This window comes from Callionymus lyra, chromosome 6 (assembly GCF_982586985.1).
Source record: "Callionymus lyra chromosome 6, fCalLyr1.hap1.1, whole genome shotgun sequence".
Taxonomy (NCBI): domain Eukaryota; kingdom Metazoa; phylum Chordata; class Actinopteri; order Syngnathiformes; family Callionymidae; genus Callionymus; species Callionymus lyra.
Window position 1 is genome coordinate 18,061,974 of NC_141823.1, and position 27,901 is coordinate 18,089,874.

Consider the following 27,901-nt stretch of genomic DNA (forward strand, 5'->3'; position numbering starts at 1 on the left):
AGTAAGTAAGTAAGTAAGTAATTTTTATTTATACAGAGATTTTCCAGACCAGGGTCACAAAGTGCTTAAACAATCAAACAATCAATAAAGTATAACACAATAAGGCATAAGGATAACACAAGAGGAGTTCCAGAAAATTAAAATTGTTTTATTATTATGTTATTATGTTAAATCAAGTCATTATAATTCTGATACTGATGACTTATGAGTAATTTCCGAATAACTTTAAAAATCCAATTATTTTAGTGCAGCTTAAAAAACTGCTGTTTTTGTTTTTGTTTTTTTTATTTTACAATAATAAAAATAGAAAGCAAATCTGTAAGCAGTAGTGTGGGCTGATATCAAAGATCACTTAGACAGTGTACTCTTGAACAGAATACTTTACATAACGATGAGAGCAACATAAAAAGAAATAAATCCAGTAAAACAGGAAACACAAGTTCAGGTTGTCTTTGGACTTACATGGAGAACAAAGAGGGTTTGCAGTGTAGAAGTTTGGAAACAACATGCCCTCAGCAGCCATGGTGTCAAGGTTTGGGGTCTCCCTTGAAGGCTGGCCAAACACCCCAAGATCCCCCCAACCCATCTACAATACAGGAGGATGAAGGGGGTAAAAAGAAACACGTTTTAACGACACACAGTAAACACAACACCAAACTATAGTTAGATTTTCTTCTTGATGAATCAATAACATTAAGAGTAAATAATGTGCAATATTTTTATATATTTTTTGAATTACTGAAACAATAAAATATTGAATCAACAGACCCAGTTTTAACATAATACTTATAATATACATAATATACAATACTGTCGTACATGAAATAGTTAAATGCACGTCAACAAGGCTCCGAGCAAGAAGTTTAAAATGATAGAAACTCACGTCATCCATAAGTATGATTATAATGTTTGGAGTTGTAGCCGTAGCTTGTTTTACGCTTAAAGAACAACATATTATAACAGCTAAAAAAGTTAAAATTAGTTTAAACATCACTGGAGCTGCGACGCTGTGCGCAGTCAGTCAGCTGCTCGGAGATGAGGAAGTGTCTTCGCGCAACTCTCAAGCGCAGCTTTTGCGCATAGCCGCTAACGTTTTAAAATTTAAAAAAGGAAATAAATAATTATGAAAAGGATTGAATGAGAAATATTTTATTTCACAAAATCATCCTTTACCGTCACGATAGATATTTATATACATAAAAGTTATCCTGGACGCATTTGCTGATTTCTTCTAATAAATACAGGTTGTATATTTTTGTATCAATAAACGCTTTAATAAATATAGAAAGCCCCAACATCTTAAAGACGTATTTATAATAATAGTTTTAAAAAATGTAATAAATTATATTTACTTGGACACGTTACAGGGTGTGACAGCGTCACGTCACGTGATCGCGTCATACTCCGGAAGAGAAAAGTAAACAATATGGCTGTCTGCATAGCAGTGATCGCAAAAGAGGTAACAATATGTTTTCTATTTTACTTAACTCATTTTAGTATGTTAACCCCGTGCAATAAATACGTTATTACTAATTTAGATTTTTTTTCAAGCCTGTTCTAGTGAAAAACGAAACGACAACAAGGTCTAACAGATCGTTGTGATGAAATATCGAGTGATCTAATCGATATGTTGTTTATCGTTTCGCAGAACTACCCTCTGTTCATTCGCAGTGTCGCCTCTCAAAATGAGCTGAAGTTTCACTACACTGTACACACCTCCTTGGATGTGGTGGAGGAGAAGATCTCGGCTGTGGGCAAGTCAATGGCAGACCAGAGAGAGCTGTACCTGGGTCTCCTTTATCCTACTGAGGACTATAAAGTGTATCCTTTCGTTTAAGGAAACAGTGGTGAACTTTATTTTATTGTTTAGATGTTGTATATATATTTATTGTTTTTCATATTCTTACCTTACAATTGTCACCGTGTGTAAATGAGTGCTTCAATCCCCTGAACAATTACAAGGACTGTTTTTATTACCATTATTATTGAGATAAAGCATCATTGTTCTGATTATTTTCTTGACTTTCCTATCAGATATGGTTATGTGACAAACTCCAAGGTAAAATTTGTCATTGTCGTAGACTCATCGAATACATCTCTACGTGATAATGAAATCAGAAGTGTAAGTGCATTTAAATATATTCACATTTTATACATGTTTTTGAATTCAAATGTGTATTTATAAGATGAACAGGTAGATAGATATTTTGCTGTTTTTATTAAATAAAATTAATTTGTATTTTAAAACTATCTTAAGAGATTGAATAGTAAATAGTCTTAAGTTCATTCTTTGATACCATGTCTCTTCTGTGGGTTCCAGATGTTCAGGAAATTGCACAACTCCTTCACAGACGTCATGTGCAACCCTTTCCACAGTCCAGGCGATTCTATCAAGTCAAAGTAAGTCAAGACAGCAATTTAAAATGTTCAAACATGAATCTAATTTTCTTCTCCGTCAGGGCCTTCGATGGTATCGTGTCTGGAATGATGGTCCAAAGTGGTTGACCACTCATTACCGTATTTGAGAGCCTTGCCTGTAAATGTATTTCCTGATATTGAATAAACTGTTAATTATTGTACAAAGTGTCATCAATTGTTTATACAATATAAAGCCAAGTTTCCTGAATAATTGTTTTTCAAACCTTAAGCAAAAAAAATCAGTCCGTTTTGGTATGAGTGTTTACAGCAGTTCTAGCCATTTAATAATCTTAACTTGTTTTAATTCCATCTTGACCTACTCTTGCCTCACACGATCATAGCCATCAACCTTTAAAGAAACATGCAATAAACTCATTAAGATCCAAATATTTATTCATTGATTTTATTTATTCACCGACATAGCAAAGACCTTTTGAGTAACATTAAACATCACATGGCAGGCAAACATTCAAATCAGCTTTTAAAAACATTAAGAAGCATTTTGGCAACCGTCACATGCATTCACAACTTTTAAAAGACTTGAGCAACAATACAGTTTGCGAATTCAAATCTCAGAAGTGCTTAGAAACGTTTGAGAAGTCAAATAAGTTCATTCACAGGCGGCTTTTTCCCCCCCCGAGCGACATCAACGCTGCTGTGGGTAGTGTTGTCCGCTCAAGGCATCCATCTCCTCGGACAGCGGGGTGATGTGAAGAAGGTACGGGTAACGCTGAGACATCTGATCGTTGTAATCCACGTGTTCCCACTGCCTCTTCCCCACCGGAGGGCCGGCGTGGTACGGGTGCTGCGGCCTGGAGGCCTGATACCGGAGCCGACCTCTTGAATTGCTGTGATGGTAGCGGGGTGGATGGAGACCCCGTCCTCTGCCTCGGTGGTGACCTCCACGGTTCGTTGTGCTAATGCCTGGCATGTTCGTTCTTTTAGGTTTGACCTTTGAAAAAAAAAACATGACTTGTATTTAAAACATGTTGATACAATTAGGAGTTTAAAAACATTGAGGTTTTGGATGCGTTGAGGGACATGAAGAGGATCAGAGAGATTGTAGGTGGAGGAGGCTGACCCATCAAAAATACATCTACATTGCTTTGCTACAGTGGACTAAAGCCAATTAGGAATTAGGGAAGGAAACAAAAAATGGTCCATCTCATCTAAATGCTGGCCACTTGTGCGCCAGCTCACAGTCTTCAATTCTTGGCTGACTCTTCACCAGCATTTCTCATCTTGGTGAAGTGATTTTGGAACACTGCCCCAGAAAGAAAATACTTGCAGTCTGTGGCATTTAATACGAGCGTTATATTGTATTTTCTATGAAGCTCAATACATCGCATTATCTCTGCATTTGTCCTTCAACAAACACCCCAAAAATACTTTACTTCAACAGCAGTTTTACCCTTATTTAAAGTCTCTATACAATTGTTAACATCTGTGATCTCTGTTACAACCATCCAGCGGTCCACATAAAAAGATCCGTGCTGTGTCTCAAATCGCAGAAGTTAGTATTTTTAGTGCGTTAGTGCGTCTCAATTCTTAGTATGTGAAATTTAGTGCGCCATGCACACTAAATTGGCGTACTAACACGCCCACAAAACTGAGCATGGTTCGATGGACACTAACCACCCGCCATCTTAATGACGCTTTAAACGGAAGTTACGTCATTGAAACCATCGTTAAAAAGATGTAGAAGAAGAAGCTGTCATGTGATTTCCGGTTAGTGTGTAGCAACAGAGTTTGATTTGAGACAAACTATCTGTGGAGAATTTGCGTACACTAAACTGGTGCATACTAACTTCTAGTATACTAAGAGTAGTATGCGATTTGAGACACAGCACCGATCTAAATGATCTACCACCTGGTAGAGCAGGGGTGGGGAAATTATAATTCTTCAAGGGCCACTTTAAATTCACTAAATGTTGTTAGGGGTCGTCAAGCAAAAAGAAAGACGTAAAAATCCCTCGCGTTAAAAGAGAAATTCCTCATTAGGTCATGACATTTAAGCTAAATAAGCTGCAATTTTATTCTTGTATATACGAGTTTGTTTTCAAAACATTTCTTTAACTAACTAAAATGTTTTGAGGGATATATACTCAAGAAATTACACACAAAAAGTAAACGAGTGTCATGTTGAAATGTAATTGAATAAATACAAAATACATTTGTTAATGCATTAGAAGCATTTATACATGATCATACTTGGACATCACGAGGGCCGCATAAATACAGTCAAAAGGCCGCACTTTGCCCAGGTCTGCGGTAGATGCATAGAAATTCAAGTTGTAAGGTTTGATTCTAAAGTTTGTGTGTAAATGTAATTCTTCCAATACGACCAAACACTGCACATCCCAGTTTGAGTTCAATATGTCACAGAGGTAACTGTAATATACAAGCACTGTGGAGCCATTTCCTGTGGTCTTACCTTCAGCACTCGTCCTCTGAATAACGTTGCATGCAAACCCACTGCACTCTGCACAGAGTCACGGTCCGAAAACTCGATGTAGGCGAACCTTTGAAATGAAAAAAAAATGTACGTCAATAAAACACACAATTTGACCAAGAATCCGGCTCAAACTCACCCTTTGGGGTGTCCAGAGAACCTGTCGCAGAGAATGGTCACCCGGTTCACTGGCCCGCAACTGTTGAAGAAGATCTCCAGCTCCTGCGCCGTGGTTTCATAGTCTACCTGGGATCAGTCGCACAACATCAGTTTTTGACACACTTTAAAGAAAGAGCCATGTCTTAAGGGGCTTACGTTTCCCACGTAGATGGAGCGGTTGTCTGCGTCGATGCGCTCCTCGGGGGTCATGTTGTAGAAGTGTCCTGGTGAAGGAAGACGACCGTTATTACGACACGAACCCTCAAGAGTGACTGAATGACGACATGTGCGTGGTGAGAGGGGAGCCATGAGGGCAGGAAATAGCCACAGGCAGCGAGAAGGTTCCCTCTGCTTCTCTGGGGGTTACCGCTTCATCTCATTGGGCAGTGATGAGGCACGTCTGACTGGCGGAGTGAATAGACCCAGGTGTTGGCCAGATGTTGCCTCACCTGCCTGCTGGCTGCTGCGCTGCACACCTGGCTGAAACATGCAGCTTCCACAGTGGGAAAAATCAGCTCCACGTGTGGAGTTAAGTGGAGTCATGGAAGGCTACAAAAAAAAACCTCACTTCTTACCAGGCTGAGGGCTACTGGTCAGTGGCTGGATCTCTGCCACGTCGCAGCCTTCGTCGTCCTTCAGTCGGTCCATCTCTTCCTCCATTTCCATCTCCTGGACTCTGGCCTTGATGGCTGCCAGATCCTGCGGAGGCAACACACTTACTTGAACTGAAATCACAAAGCCAGTCAACTAAAAAACAAACCCTTGACGAGAAATTACCAATTTGTTGATCACTGACCAGCATTTTTAATTTGCACAAATAGCCCCACATTTAATCTTAAAATTGGACTGGTTCAAACCGGTCAAAGAAAAGAAATTGGGCATTGAAACGGAAGAACTGGCCACCAGTTTATTTACTGACACAGTAATGGTAGTAGTGTAGTAGTATTGACATATACAAGTCCTCCACGTTAGCCAAACCTTCTCGCATTGATGTGCTTAAACATGATTTTAAACATACAATTTATACATCATTTTGATTATTATATTGACAAATATACATTCTTGGAAAGGCTAACATGTACTGAAGAACTAAAGCTTAAATCAAAATTCTGATTATTTCCAGTTCAAAATTTAAATAAATCCCTTCTATGGTGGCAAGAATTACAAATTGTGCTTTTGCAACTTAATTTTAAGATAATTATTATTTCAAATGCCAAAAAGCCAACACTAGGGGTACAGTGGTCAGAGTTTGAGGCCAAGCACATTAATCCCATTTTCTTTCGCAGTGAGCCAATGCAAAAACTGATACTGTTCTCATCATTCGACTCTCAGCTGTGTTCTTAATAAAGCCATGTGTAATATGAGCTCCTTGGCAGAGGTATGCTTCCTCAGAGCTGTGTGCGTTTTTAATGTTCAGTATAAAATATATAAAGAACTAAAATATTTACAAACATTACACAGAGCCACCACTCATGAAATGGACTCCAAATAAATAGTGTACCTGTGGATACTTGTTTGCAGAAGATGCTTGTGGATATAATAATATTAAAAAAATGAAATAAATAGTGGGGAAGATTTATTTTATTTTAGAAGCAGGAACTTCTAGTTACCAGAGGAAAATAATTATATTTGCAGCTTAAAACCTTTTATATTGGATCTCTATGGAAGGGGATCAGGAATAGTCTTGGAGTAGAGCAGGTGCGTGTACAGCGAGTTTCTGTAGTTTAAAAACATTTTATTTATTTATTTTAAATCATCTTTTGAGTTGAGCTAGAATGAGTCACACACCAAATACCAGGTGAATAATAATAAAAAACACTGATTTGGGAAGATAACGCCTGGAGTCTCATCCCTGGAACATGAACATCTGAGACGATCAGCTCATGGATATCAACCATATTCTCATCTGAACATCTGTGTTTTTCCAGGTGAAGATATAATAAAAAGAACACAGAAGACGCATAAACTGGGGGGACATGCTAACGGTCTCCATGCTAGGACCCGTATGTCACGTCCGCGTTCGCGTGTCCGTGCATCTGCGGCCACATCCCCGCCATGGAGGCTCCAGAGGAGACCGAAGACTCACCGGGTCTTCAGAGAAATGTCCGGCGACGGACTCGCTCTCCATGTAGTGCTGGTACTCCAGATGGTTGTCCGCCATGCTAGCTGCTCACATCCGTCATGTGCGCGTGTGCGCGCGGACTTAAGATCCCGCCCTGGAGAGCCTGGAGAGCCTCGCACCTGATGGGAAGAGCGTTGATGGACAGCAGCTGTGAGTCGTGAGGTGATGGAAGAAGAAGAAGAAGGTGTTGCCTTTCGAAGCAGAGGCGCGGCGAGCACGGGGGCGGCCCCGGGCCCCCAGGATCATTGCTCAGAAAACACTGAAACATTAAAAAAATATATAGTAGTTTTATTCCTTTTTTTTATTCATTTGTAAATTTTCATTTTTATTTTATTATTATATCACTCAATAGAAATGTAAACAACAGGAGCGATCTGGGCACAAAAAATTCAAAGGGAGAGAAAATATTGTCAGATTACTATACTTATGTAGACTTTAGTTTAGTTAAACAAATAAATAAATCAACATTTGCGTTTATTGCGTTATTCTTTTATTTGAGTTCTGTGATCTCATTTAAAGAAACAGTGTATTTTTTTATAGCCAGAACATCAATGCATCACATAAGAAACTATATTTTTAATACGCTTTTCTTTAGTTGTGTAAATCTATATTTCCTCAGGAGCCACAATATATACTTTCGCTGTCACCGAGCGACAATAAAGACAAGCATAAAGTCAGAAAACAACAAAAGAAGAAATAAACCTAAATGTGCTTCTAAATATATATGAAGAAAAATGTCATTCTAAATATTATCTAAATTTTTGCTAAGATTATTTTGAGGGGAATTAAATATTTGCAAAAAGGACAAAGAAAAATGTCAGAAAGAACTTAAGAAAGTTATATTTAGACTTACTACAATTAAAATTATTATCTGTCGGAAACATTTTCCCTTCTTTAGAGAACTTTAAGATTAAGCCAAAGACGCTTCGTAAGAAGCTCCTGTAGAAGCTGTCTACCTCAGTGGTGCTGAAACTGAATCGATACCAAACCTGTTCATCAGCCCGTAAGTCACACACGTGGCACACGTTGACTTTAGAGATGCGTTATTATAGAGTAGCAGGTTGAGCCTAGGGTTTAATTTGATCTTTTTCCATTGTTAATGTTTTTTTATGTGTAGTGTAGATAATTTGGTTAAATTATGGAATTGTTTATATCTCCAGCTACCAGTTTTTTGAATGTGTCAACCAATCGGATCTCTGGATGAGGAGGCGGGACATTTAGATTAAACGTGTATTTCAATAAAAGATTTTTTTTTCCTTTTTCATTTCTCATTGTTTTATTATTTTGAAAAGGAGGATGCGTGACGCAGCTGGATCACTTGGTCGATAAGAAGGTTGTTAAGAGTGGGTTCGGCTCGATCTTACGCTTCTTTCTTAGTGAAATATCTTCTTAAACTAAGAGCGACTCTGGAAAAAATCTATTCTCTCACAATCATCCTATCACAGAGTTCTTAAGAGCACTCCAAAGAAGATCCTAGCACCTAAGTGCTTCTTAATGAATCTGGTAAACCCACTGTGAGTTATGAACAAACTGTCAGAAGCCTTTACTGCAGCTCCATGTCTCCAAAAGTGCTTCAAAAGATACGTGGATCCAGATGGTGATACATTCCACAAACAACATTCAAAACTGATCTATTTTTGACCGATGGACGGATGAATAATTCCGAGCACATAATGTAGTCGGTGCTGATGTCCTGCTAAATTCTGTGATTTTTCATCTTTACAAAGTATGCTTTTCTGGCACACCTACCTGTAAATATTGCCCTGGAGAAGCGTCTTGACAATAAAATTGAAGGTAGACGTAGAGCAGGGTAGATTTGGAGCCAGGGCCTTCAGTTTTCAAGCCCCTCTGCTGTTGAACCAACTACCTAGCTTCAGTCTGGAAGGCAGACACCCTCTCTATGTTTAAAAGTCATCTTAAAACTGAATTATTTTTAATAAAGCCTATAGTTAGGATCTCCACCAAGTCAACAGATCCAGATTTCTCTCCTTGACCCTCCCTGGACCCTGCTACCTTACTCTATACTCTCCTGTTTTCCCTCACTGTATCCTCTCTCACTCTTATCTCTATCCATCTGTCTACCTCTATCCACCCTCCCAGCTGGTCGCAGCACGATGCCGTCAACTCTGAGTCTGGTTCTGCTCGGAGTTTCTGCTTTCTAAAATGAAGTTTTTCCTCGCCACTGTCTCGCTTTGATTCACTCATTGTTGTTCGTCTGGATCGTTTTCTTCTTCTTCAATAAAGTCTTAAACTGTAAAGTGTCTTGAGATCACTTTGTTATGATACTTTAAATACCATTGGATTAAATTCAAATGAACTACATCCCCTCAGGCACCAGTTAGCCAGCAGGCACTAGGAGTAGCACACAATAGGCCTGTTTAATATATATATTTGTCATACAAAAGCTATCTTATCTTGTTTGATATTGAGTTTCCTTTCTTCTTGTCTCATTGGCAATTATTTAAAAATCAATATTGTGATTATTGTATTTGATTAATATCATTGTATCATTATCATCCTTAATAATATCCTGTTCAGAGTGTCACCCCGCCACTTGCCCAAAGAAGCTGGGATGGGCCCCCATTAACTGGCAGAAAATGAATATATATAAAATATTAGGTTATTTCAGAAGTGTACTGTAGTGATGGCGCCTTTGGAGTGGCTCGCAGTTGCAAAGAAGTTGGTGACCCATGATCTAGAATATACCAGGAAGGTCCTCCTAGCAGTAGCTGTAAGGCATTGATAACTCTGAGGTCATTCAAGTTACTATACTATACTAGTCAATATTCATAATGGATTCTCTTTTCGGGTGTCTTTATATATGCCTCCATTTGTGTGTCTTCTCCAAGACAGGTGTGTCTTGAAAAGATCTCATCTGCAGAGATGGAAATAATAATAAATAACTATACATCTGCCTCATCAATTAGAAACAACCAGTTGTTCTTCTGCAAGTCTTTATCTTCACATGGGTAAATGGATAGATCAACAAGAAGCCACTCATTGCCACCTCTGTGTCAGTTTTAAAGTAAACATAACTTAAGTTAACCAGCTAAAGAAGAAACATCATTATTTGTTTCATATTTTATTACACAGTTACATTGTTCAACACAGACAATAACCTGAATTAGAATGTTTTACAGCTTCACACATCCAACAGAGCGAACAGTTAAAGAGCGGTATTAGCAAGAGGGAGGAGAGCATGCAAGAAATAAATACAAATCAGAATAAAATTCTTCCGGCACAGTTTTACTTCATCTAAAATGGCAACGGTACCTATTGAAGAGGAGAGTCGAAAAAAAAAAAAAATAAGGACAAACGTTTTCTACTGAAACATTTTTTTTTCTGTGATAATGTATTGCACAATACAGTAAAGAATGATTTCCAACAGTCTATGAAAATATAAAACGGACCATCCTGTTTTTTTTTCTTTCTTTTTTTTTTGTGTAAAGACATGGACTTTATCTAGACTTCTCACCAAAGCAGTGTCTGAACAAACCAACATGCCTCTTTTATACATGATTTGCCCTCCATATCATGTGCATTGGTACCAAAAGTTTCTGATGAACATTAGATGGTGTTCACAACAGCAAAGCCCTTACTTTTTTTTCCTCACTTTTTGAATGACTGAAAACGAAAACAAAAAAAAAACACAATGATTTGTGGAGTTGCAGTGAAAATAGTCTCACGCCGTTACTCAACGAATGGATTCAAGGCATTTGTTTTGATCTTTTCTTGTATTTTGGTCATTTATCTGTGGTCTGTTGGGTTTAGCTTTGTTAATACGGTCACCGTCGGTGACAAGGGTGCGCAGACAATCCGTGGAAGAAGCTGCTGTTTCCTCCTTGGATAATGATGTTTAAAATGCAGAGAGCAAATTGCTACATATTTTCTAATCTCCCTTACGAACGCCTGTGATGTTTCATTAAAGCTCAGAAGGTTTCAAGTACAGAGATGTGAACGTCAAAAAACACTTATTCACATATACATAAAAACACTGCTTTCATTACATCTCTGCGAAGGCTTTGTAACTGTGAGAGCGCACAATCACTCAGCTTCTCAGAGGCGGATGACACCATTGTTTCCACAAAAAAAACACTATAAGACACCGAGTGCTTTAATTACTAGAACATGCGCTCTGAATATTTCGGCGGCTTTTATTGCTCGTCACTGTTGTGTTCGCTGAGTGTTTGTTTTGTTTCACACACTTTGGTTAACTGCTGTAGCTGTCGCTTCATGATTTATGTCAATACACACCTTGTCAGAGCCCACTATGGCCATGCAGAAGTACTTTGGTCTGTGCTCTTCACTGGTTTTTGGACAACACGCGGCAGGTTTTTAGGAACGTAACGGTGGGTTCGCTGAACTGCTGTGATAACTATCCGTTGAGCTGAAGTCATGGTTTGTCTGTGCACCCTTGTGTCTACGGTTGAACCGAGTTTTGTTAAAGTCCAGGTGAACCTCTCCTGGTGATTTAGCTGTATGTTCACGGGAGGTAGCTAGTGTGAGCGTGGATGATACTGTACAAGTGGGCCGGTCGGTACAACGGGAACGGAAAAGTTCAATCATGACGTAAAAACAAGCACCAATTCAAACCCTTTATCGCCCTCAGAGCTTCCAGATACTCTTCAAAGCGAAAACGTATCCTAGTTTAACACTGTCATGTTGTTGAATAACCGGTAAAGTTGACAGTCGAGAATGAAAAAAGCTTTTTAAAAAGAGGGGCAATGTGGAGGACACGTGAGCAAAGATTTGGTTTGACAGAGTTTTTAAATTGGGTCAAGTGTTGAGTTCTACAAAATGATGTAACCAGATGGCGTTTTGATGCAGGATGTTTGGATCAAAAATGTTATGACGTATATTAGCTAAATTGACATTTGGAGCTCCTTTGCGTCGACTCTGTCTCAGGATCATGTTTCAGTGTCAAAGTTGAAAAACAACATAAAAAATGAAATTGTTGTGTTTGTGAAACAAATAAACTGTGGAAGAAAGAACAAAAGAAAAAAAAAGTCAGAATTTGGACATAGAGACTTAAAAGGATTCTGTTATTTGGCAAACACATTTTTGGACCTCTTTAAATACTATGTACATTCACATTAAGTTACTGATGTTACTTTAAATATATTTATATGTATCTATATTATATGACACCCTATGGGCAGTTGCTGAGGTTCCATTCAGTAGCTGAATTCTCTTCATATTGCACCTCTGTCCTCTCACTGTCTTACAATGCGAGCAATACAAAATATTCTACAAGAGGGGGTTCATCGTTTTGTTATACATACAACTAATCATAAGTACAATGTCAGCCTTTGTATCTTCGACTACCGTGTTTGCTCTTCGCTCAGCCCAAAACAAAAATGGAGGCAAAGAAAAGTTACCAAAATCAACGTCCATCTTGGTGGATATACACAAGGGCAGCACATGTGGACGTCAGCGACAAAAGACATTATTGAAAAATCGACAGGAAAAATATCTACAAGCAGGATCAATTTCCCGTTTTCCCCCCAGTCCCGACTGTGGTCCGAACAGTCCGGGAACGCGGGGGGGGGGTCGGGGGGACGGACTCGAGTCAAGTGGCAAAAGGTCAGTGTCTTGGGGGGCTAGGGGAGGTAGAAAGAGACAGGAGAGTCCATGTTGCCGTCTTCGGGCTCACTTGTCTGTTCATCACACTTTGGAGAGATCGGTGGGAGTAAATGTAAAGATAAGGACAATTCCTCGACGTATCTCTTTGACCCTCAGAGCGTCTGAAAAAGTATGAAACACCATCTTGGAGAAAGCTTTCAGGCTTGAGGTTTTTTCATTTGGCAGCTCCATCACCACTTGTGTCTTTGCCTCTCTTGAGACTTTGTCCCTTTTTTTTTTTTTTTTTGAAAATCTCTTCACACTAACCACACTGGCAGATTTGCAGTCCATGTATTGTAGGCAAATTGAGCCTTAGTCTCTGAGGAACCGCTGTCTTCTTTGTCCAAACCAGGTTCTGTCCCGCCACGTCTGCGGCTTCTCTCAGGTCCGCCTTGTCTGCTGAGGAGGTGATGTTGCGTTTGGTTATAGGATGAGTGCTTCTCCTTATCGCTTACTTACTCACTTTGGCAGTGTAATACAAAGGTTTGGATCAAGTTTTCTTCTTTGAAATTCATTTGGGTTCACAATGCTGCAGAGAGGTGAGTCCGGTGTTACATTTCTTGGCTCGCTAGCAAGGTAGTTAGCTGTTAAAATTAATGTACCATTCTCTCAATGGTGGTCAGCTTCACCAGTGCTTTGTTCAGAGTATTTGGATCTTCCCTTTAAAGCCAGGTGGAGTAATAAATACTAAGATGTAACTCTGAGTATTTAGTTGCATCACAGGTTTTTTTTCTCTTTTATTTCCTTTTTGATTTTTTTAACAAAACATCCGTCTAAAGCCTGTTAAAGAATGTTAGTCCCAATGTTTCCTTATTTGTACCTGGATGTCGCTGACTGAGAGCTGGCCACTTATCAGAATTGGTTTTATTGGCTAGAATTAGTGGAGGTGGTAGAAGGACAAACAATATTTTGGAGAAAAAAGAAACAAGTTAACCTAAGTCTGTTATAGTCAGAACATGTTCATATGGTGAATGAAAAAAAAAAGCTATTAAATATCAGAAGTGTGCGATGAAAGGTCTTCGTTTGGTTATATGTAGCCACAGGGGGGGAAAGATTCACGGGGTCAGCGAGAGGTGGCGTCCAAGAGGGCAGGGGTGGCCGGGGTCGTGGAGCGAGAGACGCTGCTCGAACTGCTCTCCTTCGGACTCGCGGAAAGACTTCCGCTGGCGCTCCCCGTCACTCCGGCGAGACTGTTCTGTCCCACCAGAGACAGGGGTCCTGGCGGGGTGCCCTCCGAGTGGGTGGGCGGGACGCTGGACGACGTCGGCGAGGTGGTGGAGGACGACGGGGTGCCCAGCGGGACGCCGCTGCTGCCCGGGATCCCCTGCAGGCCCTGACCACAGACGTGGTGATGCCGCTCCCAGTCCTTGTGTTGACAGAAGGAGCCGCAGTAGCGCGCCGTGTTGCAGCCGCTGCACGTCTCGCTGGCTTTTCTCCCGCAATTCCAGCAGCTCTGGTGAGACAGTGGGAAGAGAGCAGGGTTGACAAAAATAAATCTCATTTTCCACAGTTTTTTTTTTTGTTTTTGGTTTGACAAAAAAAAAGAAGACATAAGAACCAGATGTTGAATTCAAAACAGTCTGATTAGAACTAGATTAGAACAAAATAGTACCTTTTAAAAAACCTACAGTTGGTTTAAGATTAAATACATGTATTTATAAATATATTAAGACAAGTAATAAGGGAATAAATCATTTAAAAATAAAAGGGATACATAGAGTGATGTGGCTATGTGGTGGGATCTGTCTTCTTGCTTCAGCATGTGCTGGTCATCTGCTCTACGTTGACCTCTGCTCCGACAATCTGCCTTTGTTTAGCAACCAACTGGATTGTTCCTCTGGTGATGATGTTGGCGTGATGCTGACATATGCTCTGTCATTGCAATTGTATTATAATCTATTATATTTCCATGATTGTTTTTATGATAATCGTGGGATGCGAACAGACGTTGGCAAAAGGCGTGCGGCATGATGATGATGCCACAGATCATGTATGACGGCTATCATTTTATCTTTCATTAAAAACCTTTGTTCACATTTTCTTTCTTTTATTCGTCTCCTTTCGGGGGAATAGTTTTGATATTAACGTGTAATAATTATGAATGGGACTTTTTTTTATGTTGTTACAAAACATATTCAATATAAAAAAATAGTTTATTTTTCTTAAGAATGTTTAAATAAAATTATAAACTTTAAATAAAAAAAAAGCTTTTATTTTGTGTTTGTGTCTTTGTGTTTAATTTTGATTTTAAAACTAAAGCTACTTTAATTGGTAACTTCTTTATTTTGGCTTGGCAGCCCCCAACAACAGTCAAAGGATACATGGTGGCCCCTGAGGAAACTTAACTGATGATCTAAAGACTCTTTAAATATTGGCACCAAAACTAAATCAATAATATTTAGGTTGGAATTTAATAAAAAATGATTACAAAATACCCTTGCAACTTTATTTTATAGATCACATTTTCTAATGATATATATATATACTGTATATAAACATTTTAATGTATTAGTAACTATTAACTTATCTACATTTTACAAAAAAAGTTTTACAGTTAATTTTGATAGAAAAAAAGGTCAAAGTCCATCATGTCTATAATACTCACTTCACTGGAGTCCTCCTGCTGGTTGATGACTGTCAGTGCATCTTCAGAGGCCTGCCTCTTGGCCTCTGCCAGCGCTCTCTCCATCTTTGACCTCTCGGCCGAGATCATCTCGTGAGCTTTCCTCTCGGCGTCCGACACAGCCTTCTGCAGCTCCGACATGGCCTGACGCTTCACTTCGTTGACGGCTTCCTCTGTGAAGAAAGCATTCACGCCGAACATCAGCACTTGTGTCTTTTCCTTTTTTCACGTCACCATCTTCTCAGTGAGTCACTTCCAACATGGCGGAAGCTTCACACTTCCTCTGACAAACATTTCCTGATCTATGTTTCTCTGAGAATGGAGAACACCAGCGAGTCGCTTCACCAGGTGAATGAGTGAGGAGGCTGTTCGGTACAGAAAGCAGGTGTGTAGACTCACTTCCAGATGGCAGACAAAAATAGAAACTTCCTGCTGTCCCTTCACAGTAGGAAGCGAGAGCAATTACATTTTGCAATCTCTCACTATTGGCCTCATGGTGCACAACATAAATGTACAGTGTGAGATTTCTCAGAGGAGTTCTTGGCCTCCAGCCTGCTAAGTATGGAGCATTTATTGATTTATATATAATGCAGGGCAGGAAATAATCTATTGAAAACAACAACAACTTTCTCTTATGATCTCGCTGAACTCAAATGTGTGGTCTTAGAAATGATAGGGGGTTTCCTGGAGTGTTACAGGGGGGTCAAGCAAAAGAGAACCATTTTAAGAGAACTTTTTATTTTTCTTTGTGTAAATGTGATTTTACTTTTACACTGTGTTACCTGCTCCAAGGTGATAACCGTCTTAGATATGAGTCGGACAAATAACTCAAAAAAGGATGATAAGATTTGAGTTAAATGTGAAACTCAAAAAAGAGCTTTAACACAAACTAAAATAAAACTCTTTCTTCCGGTCCACTGTGTGTTGTGCATGCGAGTTCTTGAACTGCTGTACGATTGAGTTTATTCCTATAAACATGTAGGGGATTCATATAGATTTGGTGAAGAAATGGTTTGTATTTTTATTCATTATTTTTTAATTATTTATTTATATGCAATTTTATAGTAATTTCTCTTATTTTTGTTTTATTTTATTATTCTCCTTTTATGTCATTCATTATTTCATTTATATATTCTTTTAAAGACACCGCAACAAATTCCAGCGACGTGTTTACAACACTGGCAATAAAAGTTTCTGATTCTAAATCTGAAAAATTTAAAAATCCCAATATAGAGTCAACGGAGCTTTTACTAGTTACACTTTCTTCTCCGCACGTTCACCTAATAATACTTTCTTTGTATAAATTCATCATTTAGTTACTGTATATTACCATTTATCAGTGGATCAATTAACCAAATTAATCTTTATTGGTTACTTTATGTTGGCTTTATCTTGATTTTTATTTTATTTATGTCATTTTAAAAATAAATTGTTGTGTTTCTTTCATTGATTAAAGAGTCATTCAAACTTAACTCAATAACCATTTTCTCAAATATTTATTTATCATGTTTCCCTCCCTTTTCATTCAGGAGCAACAATAATTACATTTCAGTTCATTTCCTTTCGCTTTTATTCTTTTCATCTCAAGCCTTCATTCAATATCTATATTATCCTGAGATTTCACAATCATCTCGCTAAGGATTAGTTTGTAAATGTAATTACGTCTTATCAATGAGGCTCTATAGCAGATGTGAGTCGCAATTAGCACTTAATAGAGAACTCGAGGGCAGGAAGTATTGTGATGGAGGAGGTTTCTTTTTTTGTTTTTAAAGAAGCCTGAAGTGAGTCGGATGATAATAAAAGTGGAGGAATAAACACTTGTGGAGACAGCGACAATGACGTGCAACTCACCTTGCTTGTTTTGGAGGTGCTTTAGTGCCGGGGAGAGCGGGATGCTTGTGGTACCTGAATGAAAAACAACTGCAATTAAAAAGAGCTTTTTCTGCAGGTGAAAATGCAGCACGGTGTTTTGCCGACAGCAGCATCTTTTCCTCCACAGGGTATTGAAGTGTACTGCAACATAATAGTGCTGGGACTGAAGTGCAACCAGGGCTGAGCCAGAAGACTCCTGGGATGTTTTTTTTTAATCTTACATGCAGTACACAATATAAAAACGTTGGACTTTTAGACAAAATCTAGTTGAGGAAATTAAATTGATCGTCTTGTAAAAAGAGGTGAATACAGAAGGTGTTTTCAGAACAATGGAGTCGAGTTAAGCTCCATGCTGCGCTGCCTTCGGCCAGGTGACTGCATTTTCACTGCAGCTTAACTGCAGTGGCCTTTCATAGCGGTGACAGATGGAGCACGTTTAGCCCTAATGACACTTCAATAACGTCGGCCTTTGAGACCCCGTGACTGCTGCGCCTCACTTCTGTCTGCGACTGTGGCTCTAGTTTGGACCGACGGGGCTTTTGGAGAAACGATGTGTCTAATATTAGAAAACCAAAGATTCTTGTCTCTCACCTGCTTTCCTCCAGATTTCTTCTGGTATATATCCCGACGGAGGTCTGTGCAAGAAGTCTCTGTGGATCTCTGAAACACACATGCACATGCATAATTATTGCCTTTTCATTTAAGTAAATAACACTTGTTTTTTACAACTTCTTACAGATTTTGTTTAGCAATGCTTCACTGATATAGTGACTTGTTTATCCAGAAAGTATAAAGTAATTTTTCTTTGTATGTGACCAATCTCCCTTTAACCTCCATGATACTTTTTTTTTTTTTCAAATAAAAAAACATATTTAGGGAAACAACATGCACCATCTTGCTGTGACATCACAACATCCAAATGTAATAAAAACTATGACAGGAATGGCAGCAAAATACCTGTATATATTGACATTGTATTGCAAATTTAGGAATAAAGAAACAATTTTCTTGAAAAAAAAGTATTTTCATCCCAAATGCCCCCCCAAAGTAAAATAAAAAATGTATATATATATGTATATATATATTGGGTCTTAAGAGGTTCGGTCATTTGAGTGAAAGATATTTGCATTAGGTGACATAAAATCATTTATAATAAATAGTTTTGTAATGATAATATATCTAAGATATTTAAGATAAAATGGTGGATTCTAAATCCAGGTAATTGAAATTAATTGTATTTGCAGTAAGTACGTAATTGTATTTAATTATTAAAAATGCATTTGTTTTTACGTACAAGTTACTCTATTTTTTTTTTTTTTTTATGTATTTATATAAATTATTTATCTTTTTTTTTATCTTTAATTAAAAATCAAATGAGTGCCTTTTACTTGTTTTTACTATTATTTGGTATCATATTATCGTTAACTGCTTATTTTAATGCTATTTTTTGTTCCTGGACAGCACTTTGTATCAACCGATGTTTTAAAGTGCTTTAGAAATAAAGTTCAGTTGATAATGTATCAAAACACCACAATAATTATTGTGTTGTTTTGTCAATCCTGGCATTAAACATTCAAATTCTGATTTTATTTTTATTTATTTTTTAACAAAACATTTTCCCCCAACTTAAGTCTGCCCAAGGTCACTCTTCTGACACCTTCTAAACCTCACCCAGTGACCTTCCAGTGAGTGCCTGGAGAAAACAATGACCTTTTGTGTGTGTTGTCTACCTGTCTGTCTGCCTGTCTGCCTCTCGGCAGCGGAGGACGCTCCTATGGACAGCGCTTCGCTGCTGCTAGCTGTGTTGGAGGAGGAGTTGTGGAGAGGAGTAGGAGGAGGAAGAGGAGGAGGAGGAAGGCAGTGCTGTCCGTTGCTCCCACCTTTTTTCATCTCCTCCACGTCGCTGTAGCGCCGTATCCAATGATTCATCTCCTCGCGGTCGGCCTCCTGGCAGCGGCGCAGCACCGTCAGAGAGCGGCGAGTCTTCTCCACCATGTCCATGATACAGTTCAGGAGCTGGAAAGACGCGAGATTTACAGATGAGAACATCTGCCGAGCTCATCAGTTCAACTCAGGAAATCCATAAAACATTTAAAGCTGAGGAGGAAATATTTACGAGGGATCAATAAATCTATCCGCCATTTAGAGCTGATATACGATTTCTTTTGTTTTCTCTTCGTGAGCGAGGGTTTGTCTGGGAGAACTGAAATATAACAGCTGCAGGGAAAAGACTGTTTGTCTGCTGCTGAATCACCATATTTCTACTTTGATATGTCTCTTTTTTTTTTAAATAAATGGCTCCAATAATGTTGATTTTTCACTATTTCAACCCCCCCACTCCTCCTTCATCTCCCCCACTCCCTCTCAGTTAGCTATATTTATTTCAGTGAAGTGTTTCTAATTTGGCCCGGGTCCAGGCCTGGCCGGTTCTCTCCATGACTGCAGCTCTTGTCTCAGCTGCTCTGCCCAGCTGGAGCTGCGCTCTGCTGGGTCTTGAGCTCCATCTGTGGCCCAGTATATCTCACTCTCTCTCTCACACACACACACACACACACACTCTTTTCCTCGTGTGTGATCGTGAGCGTTGTGCATGTATGTATGTTTTGTCTTTATGATGTTGGGTGACAGGGAGAGAAGAGGTGTTTGGATTCTCCTAACTGAGCCGGCTCAGATGTCAGTCAGCTGCTCGCTCAGCTGCGACTGAAGCTTTTTTCAATGTGTCAACTCTGTTTCTGTCATCTGCACGTCATGTTTACCACTAACTTAAATCATCTGGCGGCCATTGAGCCAATTTATAAAGCGCCGTTGTTCAATTACGAGCTATTTGGCCGGAACAGATTTCACGTGCAGATAACAAAAATGAGCGCCGGCGTGCGGAGGAGACATATTGTTTTCCGTGGGATGTAATGTGATGATGAGACGGTATATCTCTTATATACACATTGATTCAGTCGGGGTTCATTCAGGGTCATTGAGTAAAATCTTTATGGAACTGTGTCAAATGAGGTTAAATGCAATATTAATTGATCAAAACTCTAACTTTTATTGATATATAAGGAGACCTCCAGAGGGATCAATAAAGTTCTATTTATCTATCTATAAGTAACATATTGCTTGTTTTAAAGTGAATCTTTTGACGTCTGGAAAGCCCAACATTGAAAATATTAAAATCTAGTATTGATTATAGAAGTACCCTGGGTACTATACAAATAAAACACCCTTTCTTACATAAAAATCATGTTTATGCCTGTCCCGCAGTTTTACACCACCTAACTTTCTTCTAGATATTACAAAGCCACTGTTTTTTAGGCGACATCACTGGACTCAGATCAGCAGAGTTTGAGACAGTTTCACATTGATGCATATTGTTTATTTTATTGCAATAACCAATTTTCTATGCTGTCATGATTGCATTAACGGTAAAGAAGGACATTGTTGTCTGTTACAAAACCATTAAAACCATTTTTATAATATTATTTTTTTTTCTTTAAAGTCACATCAGTGTCGTGTTTTTCAATGAGTACTTACATTATCAAGGTGCTTCCATTCCTCGGCCCACTCTCGATCCGTCAGACGGTGGTCGATCACCTCCTCTTGTCTGGCTGAATGAACCGCTGCAACAGCAAAAAGTCTTTCCTTTATTTATGCGGGAGAATATATATTGGAATACGTGCTTGTGCAAAAATCAACTTAATTCAACCCCCGGATCACATCGAGGACTGATGGCATTTGGCGCGGTGATCTCACGGGGAGACAGTTTGGCTAAGAATTCCACTTGTTTCTTTCGGGGACGCAGAAGTGGCATATATGGTTGCCACAGTTGTAGCACATGGGTATGTATGGCTGTGGGCTTTATATAGACACACTGCCACTAGGATTATCACACCGGACTGACAACTGGTCTTTGTTCTGGACACGAGCGCTCAATAGTTGTGGTGCTTGTTGTGTGACCTGATTGTAATTTGATTATCTCTGAGACACACCAGCGGGAGAAATTAAAGTCTAAATTTCATGCTTTTTTCTTCGTTAAGATTTCTTTTGCTGACATACCGGTTGGACGATGTCTGTCTCGTGCATCCCTGTGTTCGCCGTGTCTGTAAGCGTCTCTGTACTGGTGCGCCAGGGCCATGTCCTCGAGGCGGTAGTGCTGTGGACCCATCTGAGGGTTGGGTGGGTGAGGCAGACCGTTTGGCGGGTGAGAGGGTAGGCCGTTGGGCGGCGGGTGAGAAGAAAGTCCTGTGCTGGGGCTGAATCGCTGACTGGGACTGATGGTGCACGGTCTCTTAGCGATGTGTTCGTGGTGCAAGCCGTCTCTCTCTGAGGATTCTTTGGTCCTGTGGGTGGCAAAAAAAAACACATCTACCATGAGGCTATTGTTATCAGATTTCGTGTTTAAAATGATGACAAAACTTTGTCGTGAAAACGGAAGTGTCTCCAGCCTCATTGGCGTTGTTCGCATGAGCATTCTTTTGGTCTTTTTTTCTATCTTTCTGGGAGTTTAAAAAAGTACACAATACTAGTTACAAAACAAGTAGAAGAAGAATGTTGTGTTTATGGTCTAAAACAAGATCAGTTCTTGGCAAATACATATATATTTCTTTTAAATGCAAAACTGTGAATGTAAAAAAAGGATGAATTATTAAAGTCATCATCCACAGATCTGTTTGATTCGTAAGAGGATTAAGGTTTAAGTGAGAATTCTGAGTTTAAGGTGACAATTATCCTTTTTTTCCCCACTGGCCCTAATCTTCTTCCCTAGTTTAAGTATCACAACCATGAGGTATAACGGTAAGAACATTTCTGCATGTTCACTTTCAAACCTCTCACAAACCTTTCACACTCAAGCCTCGACATTCACCGTCAAATGAACAACAACGATGCATGTCATTTACACTGACTAACTTAACCTACTTTCAACGGTGACATGATAAAAAAACAAACACTTGTATTAAAACACAAGCAATTAAGTTCATCCTTAATCCTGAATAGTTTTGTTTATAATCATACCCTCCCCACTGAGAGGTTTTTTCGTTGGAGCCGTCCCCACCAAATCTTCTGCACAGCTGTACACCATATGTACCAAACAAAGCCAGGTCCAAGCATACTCCCCACATCTCAAGCTCTTAATCTGAATATCCCTCTGCCTACTCTTAGATTGCAAGTGTTACGCGCTCTCTCCCCGCAGCCTTGCTCTCGGGCTTATGAGCAATATGGACTGAATATTGTGTGTTTGGCAGATGTTTTGTCACACTGGTTTGTGTATGTGTACTTTAGACCCTAGTGTGTATGGAAGTGTGTGTGTGTGTGTGTTTTTGAGCCATCTGGACAGTTTAAACGGGAGTGTTGATATTAATCTGTTTAGCTGGATGGCAATAGCTCGGCATTTCGATAGAAATCACTCTTTATCTTCGGAGGGATCAAAGGGGAACGACTGCAGCCCTGCCAAATGTAGCGGCTGTTTGTTGATGCGCTGACTTTTCGTATCCACGGGTGCGTTTTGATCAGGTCGCTGGTACTTGAACCCATCTCTAATTTTCTGAAACAGGTCAAGCGATGACGTATTTTTTTTCTCCCTACATATTTCTTTTAAAAAAGAAAACTCCTTAGTCAGGAGGTAAAGCAAAAACGGAAGGTTGCAGGTTCATCTCCCAACCCTGCAAACACCAGCCGGATCCTCACACCCCCACTCAGTATGTACTCTGTGTTACGGTCAGCAGCACCATCTGGACACATCCCTGACATATGGCCTGCTGCTGGGAGCCCGCGGGTCAGAGAGGGATCGAGAGAGCATACAGAAGTAATACGAGCTGAAACACAATGGCACAATGTGGAGCCGGAGAGGTGTGCACGTGAAAACCTTGTTTATTGTCGTGTTCCTTGGATGAAACAAGAACCAACGAAACGCATCTGGACGCTGTTTATTAACTTGTCTGATTCATTTATGACTTCTGACTTTATTAGTGAGTCTTTGGCATGTTAGGTACATTCTGCCTTCCATCTCACATTATTAATTTAATGTATTGTTCCCAGTTGATACCACAACAAAGGGAATTTGGTTATTAAGTTATTCACCCTAACTTTTGACCACACACACATTGATTTAACCCCCTAGGTACCAAACGAGTCAGCAGAAAAGAGGTCAAGGTATATAATTAAATTAAAGTATTTATTTATTATGGCCACCAGCTAATGCTGACAATAATAATGGTACAGGGTAATACAGGAAGCAGCTACCCTAAACCTAACCCCTAACCCTAACCCTAACCCTAACCCCAACCCTAACCCTAACCCTAACCCTAACCCTAATCCTAACCCAGACCCGAACCCGAACCCTAACCCTAACCCTAACCCTTACCCTTACCCTTACATAACCCTAACTCCTTACCCTTAACCTCTATCCTAACCCTAACCCTAACCCTAACCCCAACCCTAACCCTAACCCTAACCCTAACCCTTACCCTTACCCTTACATAACCCTAACTCCTTACCCTTAACCTCTATCCTAACCCTAACCCTAACCCTTACCCTAACCCTAACCCTAACCCTAACCATAACCCTAACCCTAACCATAACCATAACCATAACCATAACCATAACCATAACCATAACCATAACCATAACCATAACCCTAACCCTAAACCATCATGGCATTTCTTCATCTAACATCATTAGCACTATAACCAGATCCTCCATAAACACTTCAGCATCAACAATGGAGATCACTATACCTGTCTGGGGTCCTTCGCTTGCCGTGCTCGTTCATTTCCATCATGATCTCGGAAGAGTCGAGAGGGGAGCTGGCGTTGGCGTCCAGGAGAAGCTGCTCGTGTTGGGCCAGATATTGAGCCGGAGTCTGTTTGGCCAGTCGAGCACAATGGAGCAACTCTCTCTGCAGCAGAGGCAGGTTTGCCTGCAGACACACACAGAGTTACACAAACGTTTAAAAAAAGGTCTTTATATTCTTGTACAACGTTAACCAATGCTATAAATTTAGATGCTGAATAACAGTAAAAGTGTCTTTTTGGAATTAAATAACCAATGCTATAATAATAATATATTATGATTATTTTATGATATTATTTTCATTATCTCTATTAAATTTGCAAGATGCTGTCCTTCATCCAAGTAAGTACTGGTTTCATTTTTATTTCTATCATGTTTCTGGAGAATTAATGAAAGAAAGATAATTTGCCCACTCTGTCGGTATCTTCTGAATTCATCACGCGACAGCCTTGACAGAGAGCAGGTTCAAACTAACGTTTGACTAATAGGTCATTCGAGTACGAAAGAAAGTAACACAGGATTAGTGCTTGGAAAAAAAAACAAAAGTGATGAATAGACACAATGAGATAAGACAGCTCCCCTGACACATTCCTCTGCCATGTGCTTTTCCTTGGTCTGCTTATTGTATGTGTGTGTGTGTGTGTGTGTTTGTCTGTGTGTGTGTGTGTGTGTGCACAATGTCAAAACGCACTCTTATGGCTGTCGACTTGATAAGACACAGACTCTTGTAGCTATGTCCCAAATGTGAGGGATCACAGCACACCAGGAGGTCCAGCACACATTCTTACACACATATATAAGATTCAGATCCAAGTCAGTGTTAGATTAGACTTAACAATGTAAAACCTTTTTAGAGTGTAATAAATTGGACATTATCTCCATCAATAGAAGTTAAAGCTGTAGTGATTTCCAAAATTGAAGCACATTCTCTGAAACCATTGCCTTTCTTTAACTTCTCAAAATTGTAAAAACGTATCACAAATGATTTGAAAACAGTTAATAACAGCTTTGTGAATAAGAGGAGGATTGTTTCGAAGTCATTTTAATTATATATCGCCTCACCTTTTTGTCATTTTCTACCAACAACAGCATTTTTCACAGAAAAGTCCTGTTGTGTTTTTGTTTCAATGCATTTACTTAACTTAAACATGCCAAATTTTGTAGTATTACTCCTTTAATCTCATTCTTATTCGTTATGGATGTAACAAAGAAACTTTTTCTTTAAACCTCTTCACAGAAAACTTAACCAGGGGCCAAGGTCTCAAGCGGACATGTTTGCACAGGTCCATTAAACGTACCCTCACCACAAATACCAACACGTAATAGATAAAAATGTTGAAATACATTTTTAATAGTAATGTAAAGTCTTGCTAGCAAGCTAGCATAGCCAGTTGATACCTGTGGTAGCTGAGGTTATTCATGGGTGATGTCTGAACACTGTAACATTTTAAAAGTAGTAAAATTCTGTTCATGTTTGTGACTTATGTAACATGAACATTGATTTACCCAAGTTGACTTTCTTTTTTTTAAAATAAAGAGTGCAAAAGTTTTAGTAGAATGACACATTTAACTTTGGTAAATACCTTCAGGAAAGGAATAACAAAAGGCCTCAGTGGGAAGTTGGTGGCTTCGTGAAGTTTGGAGTGAAACTCTTCAATGGTGAGCGTCGAGTTCTGCCACAACAACAACAAAAAAAGGTGGTTTTAAAACAATGTTGCTTCAACTAAGGCACAATATCATCTCGTCAGTGAAACTCACAACCAGTCCCAGCACCAGACTGCGCACCCGCTCCCCGATCTCGGGCGATATGTCGTTGCCGAACTGCTGCAGCGTGGTCAGGAAGCGCTTCAGCTTGCAGAGCTGCCGGGCGCCGCAGGCCGGCGGGAGCTGCTGGTTGGACAGGGAGGCCGTCGAGGACATCGCCGGGCCGTTGCTGAAGCCGTTCGGGGTGGAGGGGGCACCATTCAGCGACGTGGGAGAGTGGCTGCTGCCATTGAGCACTGCAGATAAACAGACGGACGGAGCAGACAACATGAATTGGGTCAGTAGTTTCCAAAGGGGCCTTGGGGGGGAGTCTGTCAAGTGAGGTCCCACAATGAGCGCTGGAGCACTTTGGCCCCGTCAATAGTCGGGTGTTTGGGTCACGGCGGTAAAAGACACAATATGACATCAAACAATGTGCTTGTAATTTACGCTTTGAATATATATATTTATACTCGTCTGTGTGTGTTTGCCCCCCACTCCAGCTGTCATGCAAGTGTTACCATTCGACCCCCCCTCCTCCCCGGCTCCCCCCCCTGTATCAGTCTATTCCCTGCCACTCCTCACCCTCTCCCCTCACTCACTCACTAGGATCGACTATAAGAGGAACTTGTTAATGAGGTGCCAAAAATAGGCCCGGGCCCATGTTACTTTTATTCCAATGGCAGGTGTGTAGCTAAATATGGACGGCGCACATGTCCAGCACCAGCTGAAGGTACATTCACAGCTTTGGGGATCAAAATAGTCACAGCGTTCATACACATATAATCACTGTGATATTCTTGCTTAATGGGGCTGCAAACACGTTTGCAAATACACAGGAAGAAGTTGTAAGACTCTCAGTGCAACATGGTGTGTTTTTGAGTGGCTTTTGGATTTAAAAAGCAACTTTTTATCTGTTCAGGCTTTTCCTTGATTTTCTGGAACTCCTGTTGTGTTATCAGTTTTATCTTGACCTTTAAAGTATATACTTTATCTAATATTGTTTTGATTGTTTAATCGCTTTGTGACCCCTGGAAAAGCGCTATACAAATAAAAATTACTTACTTACTTACTTTTAAAAAGTTGATTTCTTATAAATAAACTGCAATTTTACATCATTGTAAACAGAAGTTGACTTAAAATGTGCTCATTTTGAAAAAAAAGTCAAAGTTTACTGTGAGTTTCAACCATGATCTTTCCAGTTCATAAGCTATTGCCTGTGATCCACTTGTGTTCTGGTTTTAGGCAAGGGGCAGCGAGAGCAAGAGCTACAACCACTGACCACCCGCCGCAACAGGTGAAACAACACGGCCTGTCATATCTATATAGGGGTGAAAAAGTAGGTCTACACGCACCGCAAACGCCACTCTGACTGATCCCCGAAAAAGCATTGACACAACACTACCAGATGGCAAACAACACAGTGCAGTCGCCGGTCAATATCAAGTACATTTTGAAGTTTCACACAGAATCGTTGATAAGATGCTCATCTGATATCTTGATAAATCCCTAATAAAGTGAGTTGACTCTGTTGAAGCTAGTCAGCTAGTCTTTACATTAGTTTCTACGCTTTTACAATTGAGGTTTTCATCACCCCTTCAGTTTAAAATTCTTAGTTTTCCAGGGGGAATGTAAGGTTTCTGTTTAAATATGAAGAATTAAATGGATTTCACCTCAGAAAAGTTGTTGAAAAAAGTGTAAAATGATGTTATAAATCTAAATACATGGAAAGGGAGATTCTGCCGCTCCTCTCTGCCCACTGTTATAATTTTATTGAATTAAAATAAAAGTGTTTATAACTCTTTTAGCCAACTTCTGTTTTTGTTTGTGTACAAGTACCTTAACTAATGATTATAGCTGTTGATTTATTTTATTTATTATTGTGCCTATTTTATTTCTATAATTGTATTTTATTATTATAATTGTATTTTATTATTGTTTCATTGTATATTATTACATGTATGTGTACTGTATGTTTTAATTATAATTATGTTATCTTTTTTGTGAACTGTGGTGACACCATATATACTCTTAATGTGTCAAGAATAAGGTATACCATCATTAGTTTTCTTAAATACGTTACGAGCGTTCCAATCAACAGATTTTT

General features: G+C 39.4%; 4 protein-coding genes across 7 annotated transcripts in view; 1 reads left to right on the plus strand and 3 right to left on the minus strand.

Annotated features, from left to right (window-relative positions):
- The window catches only part of galns (galactosamine (N-acetyl)-6-sulfatase), a 28,837-nt gene extending 27,808 nt beyond the window's left edge, over positions 1 to 1,029 (minus strand). Inside the window, exons 1-2 of the mRNA XM_087794011.1 lie at positions 884 to 1,029; positions 463 to 586 (exon numbers count right to left, since the gene is read on the minus strand). Of these exons, the coding sequence (XP_087650137.1) occupies positions 463 to 586; positions 884 to 991 (232 nt within the window). The 5' untranslated portion in view covers positions 992 to 1,029. The remainder of the gene's footprint in view (positions 1 to 462; positions 587 to 883) is intronic.
- Positions 1,030 to 1,402: 373 nt separating this feature from the next.
- On the plus strand, positions 1,403 to 2,576 carry trappc2l (trafficking protein particle complex subunit 2L). The gene is made up of 5 exons (XM_087793278.1): positions 1,403 to 1,459; positions 1,649 to 1,821; positions 2,035 to 2,122; positions 2,321 to 2,400; positions 2,460 to 2,576. Exons 1-5 carry the CDS (start codon positions 1,427 to 1,429, stop codon positions 2,503 to 2,505), a joined length of 420 nt encoding a protein of 139 aa, XP_087649404.1. The 5' UTR covers positions 1,403 to 1,426; the 3' UTR covers positions 2,506 to 2,576.
- Positions 2,577 to 2,807: 231 nt separating this feature from the next.
- Positions 2,808 to 7,356, minus strand: pabpn1l (PABPN1 like, cytoplasmic). 2 transcript variants are annotated; one of them, XM_087793275.1, is made up of 6 exons: positions 7,116 to 7,356; positions 5,605 to 5,728; positions 5,186 to 5,253; positions 5,010 to 5,116; positions 4,853 to 4,940; positions 2,808 to 3,370 (listed from the first exon to the last, which is right to left on the minus strand). In XM_087793275.1, exons 1-6 carry the CDS (start codon positions 7,188 to 7,190, stop codon positions 3,065 to 3,067), a joined length of 768 nt encoding a protein of 255 aa, XP_087649401.1. In that variant the 5' UTR covers positions 7,191 to 7,356; the 3' UTR covers positions 2,808 to 3,064. The 2 variants fall into 2 exon arrangements, with proteins under 2 accessions (XP_087649401.1, XP_087649400.1); XM_087793274.1 differs by having other exon boundaries at positions 5,186 to 5,256; positions 5,608 to 5,728; positions 7,116 to 7,353.
- Positions 7,357 to 10,217: 2,861 nt separating this feature from the next.
- Positions 10,218 to 27,901, minus strand: part of cbfa2t3 (CBFA2/RUNX1 partner transcriptional co-repressor 3) — a 36,627-nt gene continuing 18,943 nt past the window's right edge. Inside the window, exons 3-12 of one of the 3 annotated variants that reach the window (XM_087794013.1) lie at positions 25,813 to 26,051; positions 25,635 to 25,724; positions 23,997 to 24,178; positions 21,319 to 21,602; positions 20,797 to 20,882; positions 18,999 to 19,284; positions 17,860 to 17,928; positions 17,248 to 17,301; positions 15,379 to 15,569; positions 10,218 to 14,226 (exon numbers count right to left, since the gene is read on the minus strand). In XM_087794013.1, coding sequence (XP_087650139.1) covers positions 13,837 to 14,226; positions 15,379 to 15,569; positions 17,248 to 17,301; positions 17,860 to 17,928; positions 18,999 to 19,284; positions 20,797 to 20,882; positions 21,319 to 21,602; positions 23,997 to 24,178; positions 25,635 to 25,724; positions 25,813 to 26,051 — 1,871 coding nt within the window. In that variant the 3' untranslated portion in view covers positions 10,218 to 13,836. Of the gene's footprint in view, positions 14,227 to 15,378; positions 15,570 to 17,247; positions 17,302 to 17,859; positions 17,929 to 18,998; positions 19,285 to 20,796; positions 20,883 to 21,318; positions 21,603 to 23,996; positions 24,179 to 25,634; positions 25,725 to 25,809; positions 26,052 to 27,901 lie in introns of all 3 variants that reach the window. The other 2 variants (XM_087794014.1, XM_087794012.1) reach the window with 2 other exon arrangements.